Genomic DNA, 17461 nt, shown 5'->3' with positions numbered 1-17461 from the left:
GGCCATCTTGCAAATGGAAGAAGAAGGAAGTTAATTGGAAGGAGATTAATAATAAAATACTCTTAAATGGAAAAGACTGACACATCTGAAGTAGAGGTTTTACATGTTGGTTCCCTGGTTAATGCAAAAGTCAAAGACTTTTAAAAGGCATCTTAATCCATAGTTGTGTGCCTTGTCCTTGTCCGTAAATAAAATGTGTATGGACAAAGTATGTTGTGATTAACATAAAAATGTCACCTTTCTTAGAAGAAAATTTGTTAGGGATTGACAGGTAATGCATATTACTACAGAAGTGCTGATGTAGCGCTATGGGCTAATTTTTGTGATGCTTGGAACATGCTGTTTGGTGTGGTTTGGTTTGTGTATGTTGATGATGATTATTTATATTTTGAATTGATATATTTATATTTTGAATACAGAACTCTATCTTTGATAGTTCTCTTTTCAGTTAATAGAAYTGCACTGATAATTTTGATCACAAAGATAAAGTCTGTCTCTCAATGTATGATGTTAAYGTATTTGCAACCTGCAGTGTTTGTTAATAATAGATACCGCTGCTTAAGCTTATGAGATCTTAGAACAAAACTCAGCTTTTAACTGCAAGACAGTGACCAGCATGCAAAAACCCCCAAATTTTTAAATCAAAATATATTTTGAATTTACCTAGAAAAGAGTCTCTCTCTTTCACCCCCCTCCCCCCRATCCTCTGAACAGGAGACAGCGTTAGAATGACTGGTTTAAGGGATGCTAGGAGACGTACTTCTGGGAGCTGCTGCTTTTGTAATTTAAGATACATAGGGAGTTGATCCAGAGCTATGCTTTATTCTTACTGAGCGTTTTCCCTGTCTCTGCTTRTAAGCTTTGTTAAAGCTAAGGATCTACAGCATTATGATGGAAAAAAAGATGATGAATTAGGAATTTATCAAAAAAACAAATAATTTCCTGGGGTATGCTTTTAAGATTTTTTTAAGAAATTACTTGAAGAAAGTGTGTGATTTGGATGTAGTTTGCTCTCAGAACACTTAAAGATTGAATCTTATTTTTCTCCTGCTAGTTGCTGCTGCTGCTGGATTTTCCTGTGATCTGTTTGTTGCCTCATGATTTCTGTGTCTGGCAAGTGCTGTTTTGAAGCCCTGCTCATGACTGGTTAGAAGGCCTGGTGGGAAAGTGTTGAGCGTGGCACTGTCAGTGGGCTGACACCCAGCAGTATCTTTGTCCTTTCTCGCAGATCTGAATGACTTGGTTCAGCGTTTCAGTCCATTCTCAGCTGAAACTGAGTCACGGAGGAGAGCGATCTTGTGGTTTAATCTAGGCAGGACTGAGATCATGATAAGGAATTGAGGAAAGAACCTGGAAAAATTAGTGGAGATAATGTCTGTCCCTTTATGGCTGAGTATGTGCCTACCATTAATTATTCATGGTGGATTTTAAGATCTCCAACTACTGTTAAACGTTGTAGAAGTATTCCTGAGTGCTTTGTACTGTCTGCATCTGGCTAAAAGGCTGTATGTTTTCTTTTGGATGAAGGTACATCCTGTTACCTGCAAGCACGGAATTAGACTATCACAGTGCACTCCATTATCATTATATTCTGAGACTTTGCTCCTGGAGAATGTAATGGCTTACTTATAAAAGGGAACTTTTTTTGGGAGCATCTAGTCTGGCATCTACCTTAAATCTCCAGTTGGTGCCATAGCCAGTGTTATCAGAAAGGCCTGGAGCTCACCTGTCTGTGGCATTTCCTTATTTGTTATGTAGTGGAAGAGGAACTAGGGTTGCTGCGTGTCTGTCCTGGAGCTTGGCTCATGGAGGAGCAGGCTAGCAAGGGCATTCAGGGACAGTTTCAAGCTGTCTGAGTCTGGCTTCCTCGTCTAGACCAAGTTACAGTTAGTTCTGGCCACAGCTGAATTAGGTGACCCATAAATTAACTAGGCCCTGTCTTCTCTCCTCACCTGGTGTCACAGCAATGTTTGTGATGCAGGGAAGTGCTCCTGCAGTATAGTTGTCTGAAACTGTCCTTCCTGTTGCAGAAATCGTCTTACAGTTTTTTAAAGATTTAATATATTAGTGTTTTTACAACTAAGAAAGTTCTGTATGTTTTGCTTTATCTGGCCCATCTCCTCTTCAGCTGAACAATTTGAGTTCGCTGAAGACTGAAATTGGTGACCTTCCAGGTTGGCTGCCAGTATCTGAGGTGTTTGGAAATAAAGAGGACACAGTTTGTGAATGATGAGATTGGGTGGTGTGTAGCTGGCGTTGTTCCTGTCGCAACAATTAATTCAACGCTACAGGAATTTTGTTACTGCACAACTGATAAAATGTTAAGGAATGTAATCTATTACTGTGGCATCTTTTGAAAATAAAAATAGAAATCTGTTGTAGTGGGGTTAGAGCTACTAGGCTTTCTTCCAAGTTTTTAATGACAAGTTGAGAGGCTCAGAAAGGCAGAAAGCGTCAAATGACCTGAGTAACTTTTAAGTGTGCTTGAATATTTCTGATTCCTCTTAAGGTGAGAGAGACTTTGAGATGAAAATTATGAGAAAAAAAGAAATTTTAGAAAGAAGCCCTCTCAAGTTGAAGTTCTCTGAACTGAAGATGTATGGTCACAGTCACAAAGCTAGCCTTGTACTAGTTTTTCCTGTGGGTTTTGTTGTAGAGCCACAGACTTCTGTCTGTTGCCGTTCAAAGGATGTGATGGTTTTGAGATTGAACATCAGCAGATGATCCAAACTGAGGCATTGTTGGAATAATCAGAAAGCAATTTCATGCATTTTCTAGAGAGGCCCTCAAGTTGATAATGATATAAAACTTTAGGATCAAGAATCCTTGTTTTTTCCAATTTTTCACCATTCACACACAGTAATGATAAGCTAAAGTGGATAAAGCAGGTATTTGCTACCAATGTTCTTGCATCAAGAAAAAAGTTGAATTAGACTTTTCTTCTGTTGTCGTTTCTCCAGGTCAATGGTGTTAATTGCTGCTCAGACTCAAATGTGAAAATACGAAGAGTTAAATATAACTCTTCTAATAACAGAATTACTCTTGGGAGTTTATAATATGGAGCGTAGAAACAAAGTATTAAATACAAAAAACCTAAAGCAACACTTTATAGAGAGTCACCTGTCAGTTAACCAGTTCAGGTTATTTTTAGTGTATATATAAAACGAGCATAATCTAAATTTCCAGTGTGATATGAGTATACGATAGCCAATGATAGATAAACATCTGAGACATGGATACAACATAGATAATAGAATTTTTCACTGTAAGCATGAATGTTTTTTAATAGATCAGAGTAACTGAATGGATTAAAAAAAAAAAAAAGGCAAGCCAAAGGAAGTTTAACACACTAGATTCAGGAGATAGTCTTTTATCAAAAAGAAAGCGTGGAAAGGGAAGAGAATACTTGAAGACAGTTAGTTCAGAGGGGAAATAGGATCAATGACATCTATTATGAATAATATCAACCCAGACATCCCACTTTGTGTTAGAAGGTTTTGGGTAAAATTTTACCTGTTCAGGGTAAAACTGCTGAATATGGTAGGCTTCTTGCTTCTTCTTGCTTTTATTGAGAAGGTTTTGCTCTCTAGGGTGAATGGCGAAAACATTCATTCCATTGAAAAATATGTTTTTCCTGAAAGATGTTAAAATGGTCACACTGGTGAAAAATTTTGGTAGGTTTTTTGGTTCCTGCCTTGTTTTTTTTAAGATGTGCTGCAGTGAAAACTGATATACCTTGGGACAGTATGTTGCCTGCTCTAGACAGTGGGCAGGAAGAAATTTTTTTTGTAGCAAAGAGGAAGATATTAGAGATTTGTACCGGGAAAGATAAATCAAACTGCATCCTGTAGGCACAGCATGTAAGACACCTTGCAGTCACCCAAGAAAGCGGTTGAGAAAGAAAGGACCATGGTGAGGACTTCCTCACCTGTGTGAAGGTCTTCAAATTGATCTTAAACTTATGTGGGCTAAGGAGAATGGATTGTCTAAACCATGTTTAAAGAGCTTAATGCTTTCTTTTCCCTCTTCTAGATGTTTAAAAGTGATTTCATTATGTGGTTGCCCTGGCTTTTTTTGTACAAAGGTCTGCATAAACCCATTAATGTATGTGAAATCTTGAAGCTGTGTACCTGTGACCTAGTTCATATACTGTAATTATGTATTGCTATCTATATTCCCCAGCGATTACAAGACCATATAGAGAGGAATTGCATGAAAGTGGTTTAAATGTAACTGTTTAACTAATGTTTTAACTGGTAATGATTGCTCACCAAGCAGTGATGATAAATTGTGGGGGGGAAAAAAATCACAATTTTGATCCTTGTAACATGTTTCTAACTTTAGATCTAGGGTTTTGAGTCTAAGGGATTGGACATAAATTGTAATTTCGGTGAATCACTGAAACACTAAACAGAGTTACTGAACAGTTTAATTTAGTTTTGTTGCAAATACGAATCAAGCCTATAAGAGTTTAACTTTGTCAAGAAATGGATGATAGAGCATGTTGTGTCTTATTGCTGATTCTTGTCTTTGATAGTTTTGCTTATATTATGTCTCATTGGTTTGAGAGACATTTCTGATCCTAGTATTCTAATGGAGCATGTCGCAGTTCAAAGTATTTGAGAACAGCTTCTGATCAATCTTGAAAACATTGTTCAACCTTACTTTTATTGCTCTCTGATGTAATTATGTGATATCCATTGATTTTCCACCAGTCTCAGTTTATGATAGTATTTCTTTTGTAGAATTTCAGACTTGGATTTAATATTAAAAAGCTCTTGTCTGAAATGATAATAAAAGATTTGTATACAATTGAGGGAAGAGCTTTTTGAGAGAGTCTAAGAGGGGAAATTTGTTATGTAATAACAAAAATAGTAAATGTTTTTCAGTCTGACACCTTTCATACGTGGGTATTCACTATTACGTGCTAGCCATTACTAATTAAATAGATCTATCGGAAGGAAGCTGTTGCTTTTTTTCATGAGTGTTATTATGGCTGGTATATAGGGTGACCTATCCTCCAGGCTGTTCCTTCCGATAACTAGTATTTAAAGGTTTAAGTTTTTGTGCGAGCCTGCAAAATATCAAAAATGTGGTTACTTGTGAAAGCTGCTGAGGATGGAAGGAAGACCACGGTGTTTGTTCTCTGTGCTATCAGGGTCTCTAGGCGAGGTTTACAAGCAGAATGAGCTGACAGGTTGTCTGGTCATTGCTTGCCCAAAAGGAACAACAAAATGAACTACGTGTAAAAATAGCACAAAGTCTCAGTCCTCTGGAGAAAAAAAGAATACCAGAGAGGGAAAAGCATACCCATGGGAAGAGAGGGAACAGAGTGTACTGGAGAGCAAGAAAGCCATAATGCTGCCGTAACTGCGATGTAAAAGGCAGGCACGATACCCTGGAGAAACACTCTCTTCAGCTGGGCCGTGAAGTTTCTGTTGCCTATGGAGCAGCATGCAGAGATCCATTTTAAATCCTGAAATTAGAGATGATGTAATATTCCTTCCTCTCTCTTTCTTGCTCTCTTTAAAAAAAAAAGAAAAAAAGAATCCAAGAAATCTTTTGATGGAAGTCCAAGAACAATGTGTTGTAGGATGTCTGTAGCTGCATTCAAGGATTGGGGTATGAGTGTTAAGAACCCTTTTTTGCCTCACTTTTTAATGTATTTGCAGGACAGCAGAAAGTGGGAAGTATTATTTTGATTAATACTATGATTCTACTACTGTAATACTTCTACAAATAATGTTTTTGACTTAAAGCACTGTTGAATACTCTGGAAGACTTAGTGTCTGAGAGTTTGCTTTCTGGTAATGCTAAAACTTTCAAGTATTTCTGAAAAATAAATCTTAGTAGACCAGACATAGTACAACATGGTAAAGGACAGTTAATTTATTTCTGTAAATCTGAATTATAATCTAAATTGGCATAAAATTATCACTATTATGTTATTGATGTGGATTTACTCAATTACAGTTGTAGGACACTTATTACAAGGATATCTTGAGTGTATCTGCATTTTAGTAATAAGATTTATGGAAGCTAGTTACTGAGGTCGTCATGTATTTGACCCTCTATGTGAATGAATTGGTTGTATTGAATGAATCAGGCATATAAGTGAGGATGGAAAATGGTCTTATTTTACTACCAAAAACCCAGATGAGATGTTAGGTTATTCCTTTTCTATTTTTTTAAATGACAGCTTCTGATATCTGATTAGGAAAATCTATACCAGAATTAAAGTAGTTCACTATGCGTTTTTCAGATTTTTAAGAAGAAACTTTTAAGATAGAACATTTAAAGACTTTGTATCGTGTCAGAAAAAGACTTCTCTGTTTTAATGGATTTCGTGAACACTGTCAGTCAAACTATGTTCAGACAAGGTCTTGCCTCTTAAGTCATGTTTTCCAATACTTCTCATTCTTTGAGACTATTATGCAGATCTTGTGATGTCAGAGTAATCTCTATGGCAACATTGATGTCATTAAGATGAAGCCGAAGCAAAGCTGTTTTTATTCAAACAGCTTATTAATATACAGATTTTTCTAAAATAACAGAATGCCAAAAATTAATTAAAAATTATTTAAAGTTAATTTTTGTCAACTGTATCCTTGTGAGGTACACTTGGCTTCTAGTTTTTGGTGCTCTAGGAGACTGCAAAGTTGAACTACTGCAATAAGCTAAAAATATTGTTATTGCCTTAACTCCTTCTGTCCAGATGTGTGTGTGTGTATTATGTATAGTTTATAAATACAGTTCTTGAATTTCATGGAAAAATGTCATAAACCTCTCTCTTGTTAGAGTGTATGAGAAGGCTGTGAAGAAAGAACTCTTAGTACTTAAGTGCTGCAGCCTGGAAGGCATCGAGGACCACCTGCTGCCGAGGAGGGCCTGGGTGCTGGCTCACCATCAGTTGCAGTAAAATAGCAAAACACTTTCGGATTTTACAGCACATCAACAGGCAATTTCAAAGTCATAGATTTTTTTTTTCCTTCTTCAATTTTTCTGTTTAGTTTTAAGGTAATGCTATAGAAAGCTGCAGTGACAAGCAACAAATTTAAAACCTTAATTCTTCTTACACACACAAAAAAAATGTAGAGAAATTCACTGCTGTACTCAGACCAGTAACTTACTAGTATATTCAGTCCAGGATTTTAAATTAACTAAACTTCTAAAGGCAATAGTCTGTACTAAAAAATAAATTATATTAAGATCATTCTAAAGGGTATGTTTTGGGGATTGACTGACAGGAATGTTTCTGGGAATAAACTCCCAGCTAATGAAATTCTAGCTAATTTCAAATTATTCCTTGCAGATTTTCAGGTGCTTCTTTTGAAGTATTTTCTGTAGTCGTTTGTAATTTACCCGATGCATGGGACCTCTGATCTGGGTTGTGGCTGCATGTGAAATAGAGGAATACCGCTGAGTAGTAAGTGGTGCTGTGGAGGTAAAGTACTGTCATGTGCCATCTGTGTTAAGGATGCTAACAAAAATGTTTGAACTCTTGCTGAAGCTTGAGTTCAAGTTCACTTCTGCACAGTGTAAGCAGTGATTATTTGAAGCGTTAATACCCTGTAAACTTGCTTATCCTGTAACACTGAGGTGCCTTTAGCATGGACAGATTAGCTCTCGAGCGCGCTCTGAGTGACTTGCTCCGTTCTTCCCTGCTTTGCAGCAGGGTGCTGCAGCACCTTGGTTCAGAGCTTGATAAGATGATTTTTCTTCTGCAGGTGGCTGGTTAATTTGTCTCCCAGATCAAGCAACAATCTGCAGATCATAGTTTTTGGCTCTGTGTGTATATGTGTCTCCCAGAGTACTGTTTGGTGGCACATACTCAGCTGTGATGTTGCAAGCGAGTCCCTTCGCTGTTACCTGATCTGTAGTATCTGAGACAGTAAACATCTGAGCTATCATATGACTCTGGATAATGTAATCATCCTTATCCGTGGTATGTAGTGAGCTCATGTCTCCAGGATTTGAAACCAGTGACAGGTCTGCAAATACCTCTTCAACTCATATTTCGGTTGCCAATGTATCAGTTTTCCTTTAAGCTAAAAAGCATTTCTATTTAGCAGCTATTTGCTTCCCCCCCCCCCCCAAAAAAAAATACAATACCCTTGTGAGAATTAAATACATTACAGAAAACACAAGTGAATCTATTGATTTGATACACAGAAGACCACCTTTAAGTCAAAGAGCGGTTTGGATCATACCTTTGCCTACTTGCTTATTTTTACTAAAGGGTGGGAATTAAGCAGAGAAGCCTACATTACACAGAAGGTCAAATTATGTGCTGACGATGCTTTGTCTTTTAGCTGACAGGTCTGTGCTTTTACAGCTTCTAGGGGGCAGCTGTACCCACGTGAAACCCCGCTGCTCCTTTCCTGCGTTACGTAATCGGCACCGCAGAGCTGCGCCGCGCGCCCCAAGTGCTCTGTCTTTTATCCAAGGGGTCAGAAATTGGCCATGCCAAATTTAGTTTTCTTCAAAACACTTGAGCATTCCCCTAGGGTGGCTTGTGCATGTGTATGCTCTTCTGAATTATAACTTTTTTCCCCCCTCATCCCTGGCAGGGGGGAGTTGGGTGGGGGAACAGTCTGGGTTTCATCTTACCCAGCACACTTGTGTGCCAGCCAGCTAAATCTAGCGTGGTTAGAATAAGCCATTACGATGTGGCTAATGTTTTTAATTCTAATCTGGACATATCAAAATCAGAAGTGATGTTCTTTATTAAAACAAGATGTGGAGAAAGGAGAAACTTCCCTGAATCCCTTAGATATAAGTGGCAGATAGAAAATGGAGTCCTCATTTTTTTTTTTCCATCTAGACATCAAATAAATCCTGCACTGTAATACTTCATTCAGGAATTTGGTATGACTGGTCTGCCTTGGGACTTAAAATCTACCAGGGTTTGGCTTTGTCAAGAGTAAGTTAAATGTGGACTATTACATCAAGATTTGACTTTGGGATGTGTCAGAGATCAGATATTCTGCTCGTGTTGGCTTCTGTGTCATCAGAGAATAGTTGTTGAAGTTGATGCAAAGCAGCTGTTGGTCATGGCTGAGGTCAGGGAGCTGGTATGAGGAAGCAGCGCCAGGCAACGCGTGCCGCAAGTAACCGCGGGCAGGACGGAGCTGCGCGGCGTCTGGGAAATGAACGGTGGGAGGAAGACAGCAAATACAGGAGAGAGCCACTGAGTGTACGTAGCAGTGACAGTAACAGCACTTGCAGTGTGGCTGCTACCCAAATGCGAAAATCATTTCAGCATATGTAACTTCACGTTCTGAAAATGCTTAACGCAAAACCTCTATATCTCATCTTAGTTTTGTGTGATTCTTCAAAATGTAGTGTCTGCTAGAGTAGTGTAATTTTCACAGAAATAGTTTGGAGATATTCGATTTATGTATGTTTTACATATATTTATGGATACTTTAAAAGCCTGAGGAGTGGAGCTGCTCACAGATTTATTTGGATATGTCTGCGAATAAGAAAGATTAGGTTCAGGAAAGGGGAATGGACAGGGGAGGGAAAATGTTTATTTTAATCTCCATATATACTTAGATGCCATGGCTGACAAATATTGCACAGCAGCAACATAAAGCCTTGACATTTTTTGTACGTTCCATTTGAAAACTTCAAAAGGTAGCAAGTTTTTAAGTATTTGAGTGCTAGAGTTTTGACTTAAATGTTTGTAGTAGAGGTAATGTACACTTACAGTTTTAATGTCTTGTAGAAATATTAAAAAAAAAAAAAAAAGAAATAGTTTATATGGAATTAGTTTTTTTTGCAGAGAAGTGCCATAGAAATTTTTAAAAACTTGAAACAGCAACAGAAAAGGAATGTTACTTGTATCTTTCTTTGAGTTAGAACATTTCTAAATGGAGCATGCGCTTTTGGGCTTAAAGGAACTACCAATTAATTAGACTTTAGTCTAGACCAGCATCATCTTTATAAATAGCACGTTTATAAATATGTAAATCTATTACAGTATTTTGCACTTACAAATATGCTGGAGAATATGTACTGTATAGATGGGCATACATTATGGAGCTTTCTTTGTGGTACTTTGTTCCACTACCAGTTGTATTTCATATGTAAATTATTACTTTAAGCTAATATATGGTGATGAATTTTGAAAGAAATAAACTTACATGGTACAGGAAAACTCTAAAGTTTTGTATATCTTTTTAAAATATTTGTCACCAGAGAAATTGTGGGTTTTTTGGCTTGATCTTGGGAGTTGCACGTATAAAAAAAAGGGGGGGGGGGTGTCCTGTGACCTAGAGTCCTTTTCTTGATTTTTGTAGTCAGTGGAATTTTCTTCAGATTTTGCATCACTTTTGATGAATGCATTTACATTCCAGTGCTGAGGAATAACTTTCCGTTTGGGAGTTAGACTGACGTGAAAACAGGAATGTGGAGGCCCAGGGCAAGGGGACAGCACTGAATGCTGATAAGGGTGTTCTGTGTTCAGTAGCTGCCGTCTTTTCCAAGAACTTTGAAAAGAGCATCTGTATGTGTTTGGGGATGTCTGGGGACCTGGGGAAATGGATGGGTCATGTCTGGAGAAACCTACTTTGTCCTCCAGTGGCATGATAATAGTAGAAAGGACAGGCAGGCAGAACAAGTCACCTTCAGTAGCTGAAAGCTTTTGGCCGTCCAAACATGTGAGTGCTTTTAAAAATTCATGCGTTATTTGTGGCTTTAGATCTTTCAGTTAATCATCAGATTTTTTTTTCTTTTGTTTTATTAGCAAATTTAATAAATTTGAAGGGGAAGAAATGCCGATAGTGATCTTAATTATTCTCATTCTGTTTTTTTTAATTAGCCACTAATATGTATTTCTGCTAATTGTAGTTCTATAATTGTAAAGACTTTTTAAATGAAAACTTACGATATAAACTTTTGAAACACAGAAATCCCTTAGATTTCACTTAAAACTTGTCTTTTATTAACTAGCACACTGTAATCTCTAATGTGTCTGTTCTTTCTATAGCATGATTGTGTTTTAGCCAAGCATATGTACTTTGAATATAATGAGTTACAAGATGCATGTGTAAGTGGTAGGGTACACGAATGGAGCAGAAAACTATAAATCCTTGCTGTCATCTACAGTTAACATAAACTCAATTTTTAGAATGCATGAGAATGAAAGTCAAGTTTCAAAACAAGTTGTGTAAGTGGATTGAAATACCTGCTTTTATTAAACATAAAGAAAAGAAGGCTTTATTAGGACTGATAAATTTATTTGGAAATAAGGTGTTTGAATACTCAAGTAGGAAGTTGATCTTATTTTGTTAATTGTTTGGGGGAATAATATAGTTAGGGAGCAGTTGCRTGGGGAAAATACCTAACATTGTAAGAGTTGAATTTCTTTTTGCTTTTTTTAATCATTCACTTTCAAAATGACTATATAGAAATTTACTGTAAAGTGTATTTCTGCAAATAAAATAGTGTTTTGTTTAAGAATGTTTTTAGGTACGTCTGTATTCGCAGCATACACTTCGTAGCTCTAGAGAGAATAAAAGTGACTGTGATATAAAGGGAAATTGCCCCTAGCACACGTACTGAGGAGAGCATCTGTGAAGCTTTAGTCCTCAAGAAACCTCAAGTCTGAGCTTATGTGGTAGCAGGAAAAGAAGTGTTAGAAAACCTGCTAGAGAGCAAAATTCTCTGGGGAATTTAGGTGGAGCAGTAGTATCCTACCAGGCTGCCTTCTGGCTATCTGAATTACTATCATAACCTCTACATCCCATATTGACCACCATCATCACAGAGATATCTTGAAATTGCCTCCCTTCGTCTGAAATTCTCATGCATATCAATGACTTAGAGAAAATAGTTGCAAAGTGGGGATTCTCTCGTGTGCATCGCTGGCTTGGAGTAGTTGCAAATGAGCTGTTTTTAGGGGTTAAAATTTTTAAAAAGGCTTAGGCAGGAAGAGAAGACTTTGTAACTAAGACAGTTTTGATTGAAATGATAAAAGAATTTTGCGATAGGGCTAAATGTGAAGTGTACATTACAGAGAATTCTGTACCATGTTTTAAACACAGAAATGTTTGCCTTAAGCACTCTAGTGGGATCATATATCCCCAGTCTTATCTCACCTTACAACAAGGGAAGGAATAAATTTGTCGAATCTCATATTCACTGAAATCAAATAGTAAAGACTTCCTACCTCTTGCCTTCATTTAGCCAGTCAGTGCTCCAGTAGACTGCGTATTTTGTGAAAAATCTGACTACTCATTTTTTATGGCAAGTCTGACCAAGCATCCAAAAATTTGGAAGGAACACTACCTAGAAAAGGTTACTAAAGTAGAGCTGGTGTTATGAAGATAATCCCTTCCACTGAGACCTTCTCTGCTGCTACTCTTTCTTCCCAATATGTTGCACTGCTCACGCCAGCCYGGCTTGCGTGCAGATGCGGAGTAACCAGGTTTGCATAGCTTCACAGCTCAGGTAAATGGTTCTGCTGCCTCACTTTCCAAGGGATTCTAGGTYGCAAAACCTTTTAGTTCAGATATAAAACCGTGTGGTTACCTACTCTGATGGAAGCTGTTAAGCTTACATATATGTGGTGCCATGATGTAATGAATTTGTAAGRCCAAGAGGCAGAGCTCAGTGCCAGTGTGAGAAGCTCTGCCCTGACCAGCTCTGAATGATTTTCCCTGACTTTCCCTGAGATTCACAGGAGACTTCTGGACTGGGTGAAACCAGGTGACCTGCTGAATGGTTGTAATCAGTTTAAGGGCTCCACTTTTAACTCTGCTTATGGAGCCCTGTGATAGGGAGGAAAATCTACTAAATTATTTAGAAAATCAAAGTTTTATGCGATTGTGGTCCCATATATAAAGTTCCTTTCCTGGTAATTTATAAAAGGCTTCACAGTTTGGACTTTCTGATCAACTTGGTGAAGAGCTACACTAGGTGTTTTGGTATTTGCTTCGTTTTCCTGCTTGCTAGTATTTTAAATAACTTAGTTTTGCTCAGGTGAATCAAGCTTGTTTGGTGATGGCTTCGTCTACCTAGCGGCTGGATATGGCAACTAGGGATTTTGAGTAGGAGAGTGTGTTGTTGAAGTCCTCTTTGTAGTTGATATTTGGTGTTTTTTGYTTTTGTACAAAGCTTTGCCAAATTGATTCCAATAAAACTTACCAGCTTTGTTAATCTTCTGTACTGAAACAGCAAGTTTGGGGATGCCCTAAGAATCCAGTTGTTATTCAAAGGTGAATGATAACAGACATTTGTGTGACACTGCATGTGTAGACATCCCTTCTGCAACAGGTTGTGCRTAAGCATCAACAGAAATTGTTGGAGCTGGATGTGTCTGAAGTGTCTGTAAGAGGCTGAAGCTCATGGAGGAGTTTCCTACTTGTCACTAGTTATGTGGCATCCTCACTATCTGATGGTGAATTTTCAGCAGCGGGTTGAAAGTCAGGAGGTTTAGCTCATGTGGCATATCAACTCTTGAAAGGTCATTTAACTTTCTTTTGCCTTAATTTACTTGTCTTCTTGCCTATAATACTTCATAAAGATCATAGTGTTTGTTTACAGCCTTAGTGCCTTGTGATCTTCGGTCGAAGATAATACACATGTGATGTACTGTCTGCTCTGGTAGATTTAATGTTGTCATAGGAGTCTAAGCAATACAGCAATGATGTGGTTATTGCTGTGAGACTTAGTGCGTTATCTGGGATCAGATATAAGGGATTTCATCACTGATGTACTAATTCAGTGTATACCCTCTGTCTTACAGAATTGTTGACTATCTGTTCCTTTGTGCTGAAGGTTAAAATTCAAGAAAATAATTCGAAAAGAGTAGCAAAAACACGTTTCAACACACTTTTTAAACAATATTTGCTAATGCATGAAACTTGTGGATGGCAGCAGTTATTATCAAAGTGCAGAAGTTTAAAGATGCTTAGAGATARCAATAGAACAGGAATATGGGGATGGAAAAGCATTATATGCGTTTTCTCTTGAAATCGCTGATCACTTGAAGGCTAGAAAATGTGCTGACAAAAATACAGTAAAATTTCATTSTAGGCCAAAAACAGTGTGTGTGAGCAATGAGTGGAGGAGGATCTGCATGAAACAAGGGAATATTTCTGCGTGCGTTTTCAACCAAATAAGTTGACTTCCTTGCCATTGTGTTTACAGTGTTATGTTTTTCAATCAGTGAATTGGTATAATTCTCTCCCTCCCTCCCCCCACTGTGAGATTTTTAGGAAAAATGGTGTCTATGGATCAGGTTAATGACAAAGAAAATAAGTTTGTCACTTTTTCAATGGCCTAATGAATCAAGTTAATGGTTGCATTTTCTGGTATCTTTAAGGTAGTTCAAATTGTATAAAACTCAGGATTGTAGAGTAAAGCACCCTGTGTTTTTTTTTTTTTTTTTTTTTTTTTTTTTTTGCTGAACTGTAGAAGGAAGCATGTGTTTGCCTCTAGGAAAATACATGGTTTGTTGGGAGACTATCCTATTTTTTTTCCTCCTACTGAATGTTTCTTTTCAAGAGGCTTAGTATTCTGTAAAAATTTTTCTATTGTAGAAGTCCCATGTACCATTAAACACGATTATTATTTTGATGAATAAGCACAGCTGGCATTTCTTTTCAATATCTGACTGTCTTCTTTTTCAGCTATAAAAGTGCCCTTGTCAAGAGATTAGCCTTTGGGGTAGCAAGTTAAACTGTTCATTTCTACTAATCCCCAGGCTGGACAGACGAATAGATATAAATTGGCTAGATACACTGTTCTGAACAGTGTATCTACATATAACTGCTCTTCTACAGTTTTCTCATTATAAAATAAGCTTATAGAGTGTTTGTGAAAAATAACTTTAAAAAAGCTTAGGTGTGTCATTGTGACTGTGCATTAGGTAATTAGTTAAAATTCAGAATTTAGAATCTTCCTGAGTCTTTGTTTTTCCAAAACTTGTTTAATACTTGCCTTTTAAAATTCTTCAAACCTCCTCCCCTCCTATCTCTTTTATTCTTAAATCCTTATTTTTTATATTAAAAAACATATCTGTCTATTTATATGCACTGAGAGCTTCAAATAGGAAGGTGTCCCGTGTCTGTTGCACAGAGCTGGGTGGAAGAAAGGGAAAGACTGGATAGTATTTCCCCTCTGGCAGATTTTAGAGCAGCTTTATTACAGTAGGCTACGAGAGGACCCCAGAAGTTCCAGCCAGGCTRTCTTCTGTTCCACCTTCCTGTCACTGGCAGACAAGGTCTGGCGTTGAGCCGGCAAATTTAAATATAAACCCAGCAGGTCTGTGTCCCCCAAAACGTCCACAAAACAACCTTCCCCTGCACTTCAGTTGATTTTCTAACACTCCACTCTGATGGCATAGGATSAAGGATCCAGTGGTGGAAGGTCTTGTATTTCACTGAATTATGTACTGTTTCTTTACACTGTGCCTTTACTGCTGTATTTCTAGAATTCTTTGCAGTTGAGACTGCAGACATATATACTCATTTAATATAGGCAAGCACTTACAGAAATTGAAACTATAATAGATCTCTTTTATCATATAGGAAGCAAAAGATTATCATGCTTAATTACTGTGCTAAGATGGGCTGTGTAATGAAAGGCAGAATGGCCTTTTGTCCTCATCTGTTCAATTTGGGCATAGTCTTACATTCAACGTACTTGCTTTTTATTTGTACAGTATTTTTATATAAAGAGGAGCTAAGTGAAGTTGATAAGTCTTTTTATTTTTTTTCTCGGATACGTTAGTTAGCCTTCCTTAGTCATGCAGATAGTTTAGGTAACTTAATGCTGTAACATCAGAAGTAGATAGTTACTAGTTTAAACTGTCTCTGATGTAGTTTAGAATCAGCCATGCATTTTAATTAGTCGGTGTTTGATTGACACTTGTTTTTGTGTCAGTAGAATTATCTAGCAGATACTGTTAGTAAACTACGTAATTCAAAAAATTCACAGCTGTTGATATCCTTGGCTATCAGTTATGTGAAGGAGGACATTTACATGAAATTGTTGTATTGCGTGGAGGTATGTATATTTTTATATGCTTTTCGGTATCTGGAGAAAATGTAAATATGGCTTACAGATTGTATTATAGCTCTGATTACTGTTCTGATTGAAGTATCCTTGTTCTTTCCAGTTTTGGCAAGCGTTCTGCAGGAAGCTTCAGGCGTGGCTGTGAATGCATTGTTTTAGAGCCATCTGAAATGATTGTGGTAAGAGTATTTCCTCTGATTTTCCTCCAAACATTCTTTTTTTAACTAGAACTTTACACACTCTAGCTTTCAGTAATTTGAAGAGATTTCTGGTTTTTGTACATGAGCTTTTATAAATCTACATGTCATATGTAACTTTCTTGCCTTTTCCTGCATGCATATTTGCCTTGTTTAAGTGATTTACATTGTTAAATTAAATTTACTTTCACAATTTTCTTACAAAAGAGTAAACCTTGCTTACCTAAACAGAATAGTGGAACAGGGTTTTAAGTGCGGCTGCTTTCCCATTATAGTTAAGCAAAGATGTTTTAAAGTATTAATCTCAAGTTAGTTTAATGTTTGTTTGAATTAAGTTTACTTTCAGCAGTTTGAGATTTTAACAAGCAGTTTGAAGTTCTATCAACTTTCCTGGTTAAAAGTAGAGGTTTGCTGTAGTCCAGTGGTCAAATAGCATCATCTCTGAGGGTTCAGAAGTTCACAAGAGTTTTCAGCTGATACCTCAGAGTGCATCATGAGAACAAACGCACCATCAAGGGRCTAAACATTTGTTTGCTCTGTCACTGAGATAGTAATAATTTCACAATACAGGTGTGACACTTACCTAAGCCATATATAGATATTAGTTCAAATATAGCCTGTCACATTGAACTTGTCAAAGAGAGAAATTATTCATTGTTTAAAGTTAATTAAAAAAAAGCAGCATTTTAACTTGTTGTGAAGGCAGGCAGGATTTTGCCAGTGCTAAGTGCTTTATGATTTCACTGTAAGAAGATAGCAGCTTGTGTAATGTTATATTTTTCTGTCAGATGTTTGGTGACATTTCCCATTGTACTAAGAAAATTATTTTATGAGGGTAATTCAGTCATATGAAACATAGAAGATAAAGTGAGAAATGTCARTCCTTTTCTCCTTGCTCCTAAAGCCTTCTATAATTTTATTTTGTGAAGGAGCAGCTCTTCAGTACTGGCCTATTAYGTCGCCCTATTTCCATGCCTCCGGGAGTTGTCTGGCCACTTGCTGTAATTTATCTCTAATCATAAGTTCAGGAAAGAGTTTATTGTTGCAAACTTGTTCTCCTGAGTTACACAGTTTAGTTGGTGGATGTGTCTCTCTCGCACTACTACTTTGACAAGTTATAAGAAAAAATGATGTAAAATAGAGAAAGAAGGTGACTAAGCAAAGGATACCAGAAGAAAATTTCTGGTCTGACAGATACCCTCTGGACCCTCTTGGGCCAAGGTACCTCAAAATGCCCC

At 37.2% G+C, this 17461-nt stretch overlaps 1 protein-coding gene across 1 annotated transcript in view; it reads left to right on the top strand.

Moving 5' to 3' along the window:
- Nucleotides 1-17461, top strand: part of RAPGEF2 (Rap guanine nucleotide exchange factor 2) — a 149052-nt gene that overhangs the window by 42456 nt on the left and 89135 nt on the right. Inside the window, exon 5 of the mRNA XM_085319887.1 lies at nucleotides 16130-16205. Coding sequence (XP_085176013.1) covers nucleotides 16130-16205 — 76 coding nt within the window. The remainder of the gene's footprint in view (nucleotides 1-16129; nucleotides 16206-17461) is intronic.

Source organism: Rhea americana, unplaced genomic scaffold (genome assembly GCF_003343005.1).
Source record: "Rhea americana isolate MKP2758 unplaced genomic scaffold, rheAme1 scaffold_60, whole genome shotgun sequence".
In the NCBI taxonomy this organism is placed as follows: Eukaryota; Metazoa; Chordata; class Aves; order Rheiformes; family Rheidae; genus Rhea; species Rhea americana.
Note: the sequence above shows the minus strand (reverse complement) of the source record. Positions and strands in the feature narration are given on the sequence as shown.